Below are 12,414 nucleotides of genomic sequence, written 5' to 3'. Positions count from 1 at the left end.
GGGAGGAACGCTGCCCTCAATCAGAACCCTCTGATCAATGTCCGCGACCGCCTCTTCCACGCGCTTTTCTTCAAGATGGCTGTGACCTACGCGCGGCTCTTCCCTCCTTCCTTCAGGCGGGTCTTCGAGTTCTTCGTGCTGCTCAAGGTGAGGCCCGGGGGGGCTCCCAGCAGTCTGTCTTTGCGTACATCACGCACGTGAGGTGCCCGAATGCGGCCGTGCTGATGGAGTGCCATCCCCGCTGAGTGCAGTCGGTGCAAGGCTCTGTTTTATCACCGTTTTTCTTCACGGTAATCGACGCCCTCAGCTGCGTGCTGGGTGTCTTCTCCGTGGGGTGAAACCTGTCTGCGTTTTTGCTGATGTAATCTGAAGTCCATGTAGTGGCAAAGCAGAATTCTGCAGGGTATGGAAGTTATTACAGCCTCCCCTGTGGGGACCAGACGTCAGCCTGGTGCTGTCTGTGTGAGGTGAAGTGCTGCCCTGCAGCTTCCAGAGCTCACTGTGTCCCCCCTGCCTCTAGAAATAAGAGAGGGGGGCAAAGGAGAGCCAGCTAGGTAACAACAGGGAGCTTTGTGCCCTGGGTTCTAAGCCCTGGGAATCCAGGGTTCTAAAATCCAGCCACATCTAGGTTACCCTGAATTGTACTACATGGACCTTTTTCTCCCTGCCCAGTAAACGTTCAGGTTTTGTCACGCAGCCCAGCCAGGAGAATTTCTTGCTGCTACCTGCTTTTAATCGAAGTACGCTGAGAAAATTCAAGTGCTCCCAGAGGAGATCCTTGCTTCTGCCCTTAGGGTTAGCAGGCAGCTGTGCTTTCAGCCTCCCTGTGATTCTGTGTGAGGTGGGAGGCCAAGTCTGAGGCTGTGGCCTGCACGCTGTGCTTGGCACCCTGGTGCTGCTCCTGCCTGCTTTCATCACCATTCTCCCTGCATCAGGGATCTGTTTTGGGATTACCTTCCCCAGCATTTTCCTCTGCAGCTCCTCTGCAGATGTGATGTTAGCAGCCTGTTTATTCATAACAAATAGGTCAGGCACAATGCATGGCAAGGACAGATACTTTAATCAAGAAGGAGCATCTTAATGCTTAATTTTGAAAGTGAATGCATGAAATGCAGCAATGCTGCTTATAGACAGGTGTTCTTTGGAGCTTGAACTTTGGACAGTTGGGTAACTTCGTTATAGGAAATGGGTTTTATTAGTTCACTTTGTTTTGCTGTGACTTGTAGTTGTTCCTTGGGTTGAAAGCATCTTTCTATTAGGAATCAAGTGCTGAAAGGTCTTTTTAATGGAGCCAACCATTGCTCATTGGTAGGCTGGCTATTGGCTGATAACAATACACCTTTGCAACCCAACTCCTGGAGTTGGTTCTTGCTGCTGCCTTGGGTGGGTTTGTATTGTTGGTTCTGCAATGCTAAAACCCCACAGCCCAGAGCGTGGCTCTGTCGTGCTGGATGTGGCACAAACCCAAGTAATTGCAGGTAGTCCTCTGCAGCCTTTTATTTTGAATTCAGTTTATTTCCCTCCCGTGGTTAACATCTGCCTGGCTGAGCAGAAATCAAACACAAATTGATCCCAGTGTTTTAAGACCTTTCTGAATAAGCTTGGGTAGCCCTTCCTGGTGGTTGGGTTGAGTTAGGAGTGGATCAGTTGACCAAAAAAAAAACCAACAATCTGTGGGTTGGCAGTTTCTTCCTGGAAACACTTTGGCACTTTGAAATGAGGGAGAATTCAGTAGGAATTCAGCAGCAAGCGGCCTGCTCTGTACCTGTGCTGAATGCTGCTGGAGCTCAGAAGGAAGTGCTGTGTCCTGATACACACAGAGGCAAAAGCAGTGGGCACTTTGCACGTGGTTTTGTGAGAGTCAGCACTTCTTTGACCCTAGGCAGTGTATGTGTTAACGTGGCAGCGTGCCTCCTGGGTGGCAGCCAGCTGCACTCAGCCCCAGCACAGTGCAGTAATGGAGAAGTTTTGGTCAAAGGCACCTTGGGAGCTTTCATTCCCAGGAAAAGCTTTAGGCCTCTTAGTGTTTACCTCAGAAAGACGAGGTTTCAGCAAGTTAGCGAGGTATCAGAAGGACAAAGTACAGAGGGAGTGTTATATAAGCTGTGGAGCTGGGAGAGAAGTTGATCTGGGGCTGTTGTATCGTTTGGTGCAAATGCAGCTAGGGTTAGAAAGCCTAAAGGCTCTCGTCCACCTGCAGTGTCTGTGCGTGAAGAAGAGATGGCTGAAACTGGGCAGCCTATCAACAGGCAACGTTTGGTTGGGCTGACAGTCTCTGCTTTGTTTCCTGCTGTGCGTAGGCTCTCTTTGTGCTCTTCATCCTGGCGTACATTCACATCGCCTTCTCCCGCTCACCCATAAACTGTTTGGAGCACGTGAGGGACAAATGGCCACGTGATGGCATCCTGAGGGTGGAAATCCAGCGCAACTCCAGCCGGGCCCCCATCTTCCTCCAGTTCTGCGGTGCTGAGAAGTTTCCAGGAATGGTAGTTGAGCCCACGGCTGAGGAAGAGGAGGAGGAAGAAGAGGAAATGACTGTGGATATGTTTGAAAACAGCTCTATCAAGGTAAAGTTGTGTTCCCCGTGTGCACGGGGCGAGGCGAGCGTGGGTTTGGGATGAAACAGCTTGATGCGCGTGCTGTGAATGTGTCGTGGTCCCTCTGTGTGCCCTCAGTCACTCAGAATCTGTGTGTGCTCCCTCAGTTTTTCCCTGGTTAGCCTCTGACGTTTTAAGGTAGAAGATAAAGCCTGAGCAAAACACCTCACTTGTCTTCCTGTTGGTGGCTCGGGGCACAGAGAGGGAGCAACGGGAGCCTGGAGCTGACCTGGCTGCTAACCTGACCTCTTCTGCTGCTGTTCCCCAACAGTTTGAGCTGGATATAGAGCCCAAGGTGTTCCTCAAGCCGTCCCGGATGAGCAGCACTGAGGCGCTGGCCCACAACGAAAGCCAGGAGTTCTCATTTAGTGAAGCAGCCACTAAAGGTATGCAGCCTCTGCGGGAGACTGTGTCCGAGTTTGAGATGCTAGCCAGAGCAGGTAAAGACAACTTAAATCGCTATCTGTGCTCTCTCCTTTCCCTGCATCTTCCCTGCACTTCTCCTGGCTTCCCTGGGCCTGCACTTAGCAACCTTTATTGTCCCCTGGCTATCCCTGTTGCTTTAACCTGTGGTGAATCTTGTCGCTCCTGACACCAGATCTACAGCACCGTGTTTTCTTTTGTTGGAGGGAGGCTGGGAGTTGGGTGGATGCATCTGGGCTATAAAATTTGCTAGAGCCTTCTGGTCTGGCATCGTGTTTCTGCAGCAAATCAGTGCCAGGTACGTCAGATGAATGTAAACCTCCCTCTTCTGAGCAGTTCTGCGTTTGCTGTCCTCTTGAAACCTGCAGGGATCCAACTGACAGTGCACATTCCTTACTGTATTAACAGTATTTTGGGTCCCTGAGTCAACACCAGTACCTGGAATAGCAAACTAATCCTGAAAGCCACCAAGCAAGTTGGAGTAGCTTGCAAGATTGTGTTGATAGTCTGCCTCATTCGAATTATTGTCCTGCTCCATCCTTCTTGTTTCAGCACGACTTGAGCTGCTGATGTTGAGGATTGTGAGCCTGGACGTCACAACAGCACCGTTCCCTCGCTCTTGCAAAGTTTTGCTTGATCCTGATCCAGAACTCATTAGTCCTATATTTGAGATCATTAAGTCTCTTAAGACTGGGCGATGTTTAAATATTTTTGGTGCAATACCTTAATTAACAGGTTGCTTAAGTTCTGTAAGAGTCATGTTGTCCGGTGTTGTGTGTGCTGACAGACTGTGCCTTGATTTGCTGAATACCAAGCTGGAAATGATCCAGCAGTGTAGTAGGAGAGAGAACTGTGTCCCTTCTTAATGTAGCTAGAAAATCCCATCTTGTTAGCATTTTTTTTTTCCCCCAGCTCTTCTGTCCTGTAAGTACACCAAATTGAATGTTAAGACAGAGTGTGTTACCGTGGTAAAGTTACCTGTGGTACAAACAAAGTGGTTCATGCATTGATATTTCAACACTTCATTTTCATTTGAGCTTAAAACAGTTTCGTAGCGAAAACTAAAAGCAAAACAAACACGAGAGCCTGTTTCTTCCTGCTGACTGTCTGCATAGCCTTCTGCTGAGTCTCCCTTCCCACCTTCTCTTGCAGTGTGGCCACAGGAAGAGTACATTGTGGAGTATTCCTTGGAGTATGGGTTCCTGCGCCTGTCCCAGAGCACACGGCAGCGCCTCAGCATCCCTGTGATGGTGGTGACTTTGGGTGAGTGAGGGAGCCAGCCCTGCCAGAGATGTGTCTGCAGAGATACCCGCGTGCTGGCAGCTCTCTTCCAAACTTCACACTCATCCCATCCCCTCTTTAGTCTTGTGGGAACCATTTATAACAGTTGATGGCGCTCACTTGCCATGCAGGAGAGCTTTATGGAGCAGTTATTGCTTTAGCTGGTCACACCCTTTTCAAGAGGAGTGCTCTGAAATGCTGGAGCCTGTTCTGGTGCCTGAGCCTTCGTGTTACGTCTAGCATTGCTTTCTCATTGAAGAGAGAGCCAGTGTTAAATGTCTGTTTACTGACCTGGGCTTTTCCATTCACCTAGAAAAGTTCCTGCATGAATATCTTAGTAACTTATTGAAAGATTGTTTCTGGGCTTCGTGGTTTTTTGGGGTTTTTTTTACAGGCTGATCAGTGTACAGTAGAATACGTGTTCGTGTTTCATGAGAGCTGCATGGAAGTGTTGGGGAGGGGGGGTTGTGGGCCCCAGCAGCACCACACAGAGCCCAGTTGGCTGCAGAAACATCTCTGCCAGCCCCTCTGAGCTGCACACAGACTTATTCTGAGGGCTGTTGCTAGAGAGAGAGAGAGAGAGAGAGAGCCCTTTGTTACTGGGGCTGCAGTCCAAGCCCAGGAGACAAATTCCCTGTATGTGTATGGCAGTGGAGAGTGCGACAGCACAGATGGAATTCTTGAAGCCTGATTGGCATCAGCATTTTACCAGCATGGCTGTATTTGTCAGGGTGTGACACTTTGCTTCCCGGTCCTGCCCAGTTCAGTTACGCTGCCAGAGGTTTGAGTGCAATTGCAAGTCTGCTTTAAATGATGGGAAGACTGTGCTCACATTTGAAAAGGATAAGGTCTAACTGCTCTGCTCTTCTGTCTAGATCCTACCAGGGATCAGTGCTTTGGGGACAGGTTCAGTCGTCTGTTGCTGGATGAATTCCTGGGTTATGATGACATCCTGATGTCAAGTGTCAAAGCCTTAGCTGAAAATGAAGAGAACAAAGGTAAGAGTCGGAGGAATCGCTTTAGCAGAGGGAGTGCTGCTTTTCCACAGGTGCATGAATGTCATCTCCTGACTTTGATTAATCTCTAATGCAGGGAACAGCTCATTGTGTTATGTAGGGATGTTATTGCTGAGGACAAAATGAAACAGGAGAGAAGAGACATCTGCAGGCGTGATTTCCTATGGCCTTATTGCACTGCATAACAATAAGCGTGCAGCTGTGAGGGATGCTGGCATAGATCTCAGACACGACAAGCAGTTTGTTCTTGTTCTGTGAGTTAGTTCCATGGGGATTGTGTGCTTTTTTTCCCTTTTTGTTCCCAGGTTTCCTTCGCAACGTGGTGTCTGGGGAGCACTATCGCTTTGTCAGCATGTGGATGGCTAGAACGTCCTACCTGGCAGCCTTTGTCATCATGGTCATATTTGTAAGTTGGGATGAGCTGGGCGTTCCCTGGACTCTGAGCCCAGCACATGGGCAAGGTTTGCTGTTACAGTAGAGGCCTGAGCTCATAACTACTTTTAAAGCTAAGCTGACGGAGTTCTGCTCTTTTTTTTTCCCCCCCCCCTCTAATGTGGATATTTGGAGTCCTAAAAGCAAAGAGCATGCTATGACCAGTGAGAGAAGAAATCAAAACAGTGCAGGATGACTTTTGTCAGACAGGCAGTTTGAGCTACTGGGAGGAGCACAGATACAGAATAGGAAGAAACCTCAGTTCCAGCTCTGCTGCTGTTTGGTTTGGCCTCTGCTCAAATATTCAAAATCAGTCTCTTTGCAAACAAATGATTACTGCTGTAAAATAGACAGTAAGTACGAAGATTAATTGCTGTTTGTGAAGTCCTAATTACTCCTTGAGAAATTGGCCTGTGTAGCTCAAGCTAGCAAATATGGGATATGCACAGCAACATTATGAGTCCGAGCTTGCCTGCCTGAGCCTCTGCTGTGATGTGATTCTGACAGGAATCTGACAGTGGCTTCTGTTCTCCTATTTCAGACTCTCTCTGTTTCGATGCTCTTACGCTACTCACACCATCAGATCTTTGTCTTCATTGGTAGGTATTTTCTGTGTGATTTGGGGTGTTGAGATGCTCTGAGTGTGGAGTGATGCAGGGGTTGGAGGCTTCCTTGGCCTCGTGTTCTCTTTTTGTGACACCGTTTTCCTTCTTGCAGTTGACCTGTTACAGATGCTGGAAATGAACATGACAATTGCATTCCCTGCAGCTCCCCTACTCACTGTCATTCTGGCTCTAGTAGGTAAGGACACGCTCACTTCTTGTATTTGTGCTGCGAGTCCCTCTGGGATCTGTAGGAGGTATAATTCCCTTTTGTGACCTGGTCACAGCAGATGGTTAGTGTGTCTGCCCTTCGCAAGGTGGAAGGGATTTGATGGCACAGTGAGCTGCACTGTCATTCTGAGTCTCCTGGAAAAGCAGTTCATTTGGAAATCACATAAACTGAAGCTTTGCCCGTTCCTTGCTTTGGTTCGTGTTAGATTCACACAGTGTGTAACCACATTCCATTAGCATAATTTGGATTTTAAAGAAACAATCAAAACCACTGAGATCTCTGCTTTCCAGAGCCAGCTGATCCTGTGGTGACTTCAGTCAGCAGTGAAACTTGCTTGACCTTAGCTGTTGTTTTAAACAGAGATCATTTTTTTCCTGCTCTGTTATTTTTTACCATGCAATCGTGCAGGCTTTTGCTGCAATGCAACTGTCGTCTGCCCTGCAATGTGCTGATGTCAGGCCCCTCTCTGTCCTGTAGGTATGGAGGCCATTATGTCAGAGTTCTTCAATGACACCACGACTGCGTTTTACATCATCCTCATTGTGTGGCTGGCTGACCAGTATGATGCCATCTGTTGCCACACCAATACGAGTAAGAGGCATTGGCTCAGGTAAGAGACCTCACCTCCCTGCAGCTCCCAGTCTCTGGTGGCAGCTGCTTTTAGATCTCCAACTGGAGGAGGACTTTCACTCTTCAGAGCTTCTGTATGTCTCCTTGGGAGCTGTCCTATGGTCCAAAGTGCACTTCTTTCCACTTTGGGTCTCCAGTATGACGTCAGGAATCACCCCTCCCCTTTGTTTTGCTCACAGCGAAGCCGTGCTAATTATACATTTGCACAGACCTCCCTGTGCAGAATGCACCAGCTCAGAATAGAGTTATGACTAGAGAGGAGCTCAGGTCTGCGCTGTCCACTGATGTATCCTGATATTTGCTGCTTTTTTTGTGCAGGTTCTTTTATCTGTACCACTTTGCCTTCTATGCCTACCACTATCGGTTCAACGGGCAGTACAGCAGCCTGGCTCTGGTCACCTCGTGGCTGTTCATCCAGGTGAGTAGCAGCAGCTGCTGTTCCTGCTCATACCCACATCTGGGGGCAGGTGCCATCCTGTGAGTTCAGTCCTGGTCACTCTGCACCCCTCAGAGGGCTCTGCCTGCGTGCAGTTGAAATGGCAGCAGCACGGTGTGTGTAATCAGCAGTGTCAAAAAGTGGTGTAAAGCTGTGGTTTGGGCTTAATCAAATTCTGTTTCAAACTGTGTCTGAGTGTCAGGTTTGGAAATGGGGTGACAAGAGGAGGCTGTCACACTGCAGGACTTGGTCACTCCTCACATCAGCCGTGTGACTGACAATAGGCTGATGTCAAGTGAGCTCTGGGGAGTGTTAGGGAAGGATTCCTGTCTCATCTCTGGAACAAATCCCACTGAGAATCTCCTACGTAGAGGATGAGGAATGAATCAGGTGTGTGCTGAGCTGCTCCCTCTCTGTGCTGTGAGATGCAAACATGGAGCTGGAGGGAAATGCCTTTAGCCTCACTCTCACCCCTACTCCATCACCTGTCTTCAGAGCTCTTGGAGTTGCTCTCTGACAGCAGTTTGCAGGAGCTCAAATAGAAGGGATAAATCTTTGCACAATTTTAGATAAGGTCTTAGAAAGAGCATCCAGATTCTCTGGTTACTGTCTTTACATAGGGATGACAGAATAGTTTTGCAAGGTGTGTCTAGGCTTGCAGCCCAAACCTGTTGAGTGATTCCTTTCCCTTTACCATCTCCAGCATTCAATGATTTACTTCTTCCACCACTACGAGCTGCCAGCTATTCTCCGGCAGATCAGAATCCAAGAGATGTTGCTGCAGAACCAGCAGGTGGGTCAGGGCACTCAAACAACTCTCCAAGACAACCTCAACAACAACACTACCCCAGCTGGGGCAGAGGTGGGGGGTCACCGGCCCCACCTGGCTGCTGGCCCCTCCGGAGAGAGCAGCAACCCAGCAGCTCTGGCCCCCAGTGAGGCCTCCAGCATCATCACCACGGCCGCAGCCTCTTCTGTTGGGAGCGACCTGAACTGGGTTGCTGAGACAGCTGCCATCGTTACAGAGGCCTCATTTCTTTCTGACCTGAGCTCTTCTCTCCTGGAGCCGAACGTGGTGCACGAAGCCGTGGCTTCTGGGAGCCCTCAGGATGCTGCTGCTTCTGCTGCCTCCGGTTTGGTCGCACGCATCAGGGTGAGCAGCGACCACCCGGACACTGCCGTGGGCTCCATCACCATTGAGGTCACTTCAGCATCTGTGGTTGCTGCTGCAGATGGTTCCTCTGCCACAGAGGCAGCCGCAGTTCCTGCCCCCGTCCCTGTGCAGGAGGATGGGAGCTCCAACTCCAGCCCTTCCCCTGCTGAGCAGACTGAGGCTGTGGAGAGCTCGGACAGCCAAGCAAAACCCAGTGGCAAGAACTGCATTGCAAATGGCAGTGTGGCAGAGTCCCCTCCGGCCTTTGTGGAGAACACTGATCAGGACAAACTCTTGGGCTGTGCTCTTGGGGACCGAGGGGAGAGCGGCCCTTGCCCAGCACCAGCAGATAGTACAGCTAGCTCCAGGCCTTGCTCGGAGCCAGACTTGAGGAGCCTGTCTTGAGTCCTTGTTACCGTCACTCTGGACTGCCAGGAAGGCATTTGGATTTCGTTTGTTACTGTTTCTCACTTCACCATCATCCTTAACCCATGAATTCCTCTTAATGGAGGCAGAGCAGCTGGGACAGAGAGAAGATGCTGCAGTGAACTCCCCAGAGAAATGCACGTGTGTGCACGTATGAGGCTGGCACACGTGGGACTGCTCAGTGCCAGATTCTCCCTGCAGGGAGGAGGGAGTAAGGGCACGTTTGCTCCCTTGCCTGCAAGGCACGACAGGGAGCCCTGTGCCACTGCTGAGGCTGTGGGTGAGCAGGGCAGGCTGGCCGTGTTCTCTGTGCTGTCAGTGTGCTGTCACAGCTCCTCTTTGCCCCCTGAGGTTGTGTTGGCAGTCTGGGTGTTGCTTGCAAACATGAGCTGATTTGTGACAAACCACGTGTGTGCACGGTGACTCTCTGGTTAGAATAGCAGCTGTGTGTGAGCAGGGAGAGCATCTTCAGACACCCCTGGGAGAGCAACCAACAGCCAAGGAGAAACCAGTCACCTTCCTTTTTCTAGGGGAAAAGAAGCTCAGTACCTCCCTTCAACACTAGAGCTGCTCACACCAGAGCAAAGCTGGGCAATAACCAAAGCAGAAACTGCATTTTAGCCCATTTCTTTTTTCTTTTTTTTTTTTCCTTTTCCTCCTGACATTAAATTTCCTTTAGTCGGTGGGTTTAGGGGGAGAAGTGTCCAGGTCCAGCTTAGAGCATCCACCCAAGGAAGGACGCATTTGTCTGTGGTTGGAAGCAGTAAAGGATTCATTCAGCCCTGGAGGAATGCTGTCCCCTTCTGCTGGTGACTCTGCAAGACCCTGGTGAGTTTGGCCCCTATTCAATGTGTCAAGTGAGAGCTCCTGCCGTGCCACAGGCAAATGGTATCAATATCCTCTGGGAGCTGACCTGTAGCCTCAGTATCTGTTGTAGAGGAGGAGGACAGCAACTCTGTCTCTGTACAGCTCTGCTTTCGGCACCTGCAGCTGCAGGTGAGGTTGTTTCGTTTTTCAGTGCCTTGTCCCTTGAATGGGACACGTCTGCGTTTTAAGATCAGCCCCATCCCTGAGGAGAGATTGGCATTGTGCTGGCTCAGCTGTTGCGTGAGGTGGTTTAGCAAAGAACCAAAACACTAAAGACAAATTTCAGCTAACTTTTCCCTCATTCCCTTGGCAGCAGAGGCGAAGCTTGGATTTGTGCCCCAGTCCTGTGTGCTACACCTGGTGCCCCAGGGCTCGATTGGAGCCAGGTGGGGTTAGGACTTAAAACCTGCAGGTAGAGCAGGACTGCAAAAGCAGGGTGATGCAGGAGAGTGCCGTGTCTGCAGGGCTGGGATGAGAGAAGCTCAGGGAGAAACCTGCTGGGAAGGAGCAGCGCTGGGAGGAGGTGGAGGAGGTTGCTTGGGCTCTGCAGGGGACTCCAGCCTCCCAGCAGCATCAGCGTGCCCCTCTCTCCCTTAGAGGCACTGCTGTGGCTTCCACCAGGGCTGGGTTTCCATGTTGGCAGCATGGGGACTCGCAGCCCTCTGGCTTCATTTTCTCTGTGTTTCCCATGTGGGTGCCCTGCTATTTTTTTTCTCTTTTTGGCTCGATGAGCCCTGGGTGCTGCTCTGGGGCACAGGGCAGACCGTTCTGCAGCTGCCTTCCTGGGAAGGCTGGGCAGCATGACGAGGCTCCTGATGAGCATGGATGTGCCAGGGTGCAAGAGCAAGGAGTAACCATAGGCTTATAAGAGGAGCGGGTGGGTGGGAAGGGAAGGTGGGAAAACAAACCAAATCATTTGATGAATGAGGAGTAGAGTTCATTCTATTTAATGTACAAAATGTGTTTGTATATAATAATAAATATTATATCTAACAGCTGCTTGGTGCTGCTCTGATGTCCTGCTAGCACTGGGATGGGGTTCTGCTGGAAGGTGATGTGAGGATCCTGGAGGAGAGCTGAGCTCCGGCCCCCGCTGCTGTGCTCAGCAGTGCAACCTCTGCACAAGTGACAGGGCTGCAGGGAGGGAAGACGTGCCTGTGGCATCCCTGGCTGTTGACAGCGGCCCCGGTCTCTTGCATTTGGATTTAGTTCTTTCCTCTGCTGCCTCGGAGGGAGGTGAGTGCACTGAGGCTGGGTTCTTCTCTGTGCAGCCTGAGGAACGGCCAGCACTGGTGATGTCCGTCCTTCTGCCCCGGGGGGCTGCGCTCTCTGGCCGCGGCTCCAGAGCTCAGTGTGATGTCGGCTCCCTGCTGCCGGCTCTCCGGGGGTTGGGGTCTCAGCCCTGACCCTGGGGCTGCTCCTTCCTCCTGGGCTCGGAGCGTGGGGGTCTCCTGTGGCTGCTGAGCCCCGTAGGCTGCCGTGCTGGGGCAGGGCTGGGACCTGGCCGTGGGGCAGAGCTGTCAGCTGTGCTCTGCCGCTTTCACAGTGCAGCTGGAAGAGAAAACGCAGGCTTGGTTTTTCTCCTGTTACACGCTTTAAAACCCCTCGTGCTCACCTGTCCTGGCTTTGCTCTGCTCCCGGGCCCCTCGTTGTACCCAGCGCTGCCACCAACTCGCTCTTCCTCAGCAGCGCCGCACGCAGCTGCTCCCGCATCGCCTCGATCTTCTCCTCCAGCTCCTGCAGCTCCCTCTCGCCCCCTGCCCGCTCCCCCTGCACCAACCCATTGCTGGGAGGCCCTGGGGGACCCTCGCTGGTGTCCAGCTGAAAGCGCACCCTGCGCACCTCCTTCCGTTCGGGTGCCGGGTTCTGCTGGGGGCTGCGCCTGGGGGACGACAGAAGGTTGGGGCCGGGAGGCTCCTCTGCTTCCCCGGGGCTGTGGGGAGGAGGAGAGCGGGGCCGCTGCCCCGTGCCGCGCTTTACCTCTGCTCCAGGCTCAGCTTCTGCCTCCTCTGCTCTTCCGTGCCCATGTTGAGAGCGCGGTGGATTTTCTGCGGGGCACGAGGAAGGGTGATGAGGAAGGTGGGGGGGACTGGGGGGAGGAGGGAGGAAGGCAGCGCCCTCCTCTTCCTCACCTGGCTGGTGTGCAGCCAGTAGCTGAACCGCTTCTGGCGGCGGATGCGGGGCAGGATGAGGCGGTAGAAGGCGTGCTCCCCAGCGAGGTGAGCAACGCCCCGCCCAGCCCGATGCACAGCAGCACAAACAGCCCCGAGAAATGGTAGATCCCCATCTGCAGGGTCTGCGGGATTGATGGGGTCAGTG

General features: G+C 51.8%; 2 protein-coding genes across 2 annotated transcripts; one reads left to right on the top strand and one right to left on the bottom strand.

The window, feature by feature from the left end:
- The first annotated feature begins 6 nt into the window (after positions 1-6).
- Positions 7-10,339, top strand: TMEM259 (transmembrane protein 259). Its single transcript, XM_019610047.2, has 11 exons — positions 7-147; positions 2,301-2,567; positions 2,869-2,983; positions 4,173-4,283; positions 5,177-5,299; positions 5,623-5,723; positions 6,291-6,348; positions 6,467-6,550; positions 7,061-7,193; positions 7,532-7,631; positions 8,353-10,339. Exons 1-11 carry the CDS (start codon positions 76-78, stop codon positions 9,205-9,207), a joined length of 2,019 nt encoding a protein of 672 aa, XP_019465592.1. The 5' UTR covers positions 7-75; the 3' UTR covers positions 9,208-10,339.
- Positions 10,340-11,026: 687 nt separating this feature from the next.
- LOC104909257 (glutamate receptor ionotropic, NMDA 3B-like) lies at positions 11,027-12,399 on the bottom strand. Its single transcript, XM_019610048.2, has 4 exons — positions 12,228-12,399; positions 12,076-12,143; positions 11,711-11,977; positions 11,027-11,646 (listed from the first exon to the last, which is right to left on the bottom strand). Exons 2-4 carry the CDS (start codon positions 12,120-12,122, stop codon positions 11,616-11,618), a joined length of 345 nt encoding a protein of 114 aa, XP_019465593.1. The 5' UTR covers positions 12,123-12,143; positions 12,228-12,399; the 3' UTR covers positions 11,027-11,615.
- Positions 12,400-12,414: the final 15 nt, after the last annotated feature.

The sequence above is a fragment of the Meleagris gallopavo genome, chromosome 30 (genome assembly GCF_000146605.3).
Source record: "Meleagris gallopavo isolate NT-WF06-2002-E0010 breed Aviagen turkey brand Nicholas breeding stock chromosome 30, Turkey_5.1, whole genome shotgun sequence".
Lineage (NCBI taxonomy): Eukaryota > Metazoa > Chordata > Aves > Galliformes > Phasianidae > Meleagris > Meleagris gallopavo.
The sequence above is the reverse complement of the archived record's forward strand: the minus strand, read 5'-3'. Positions and strand labels throughout refer to the sequence as shown.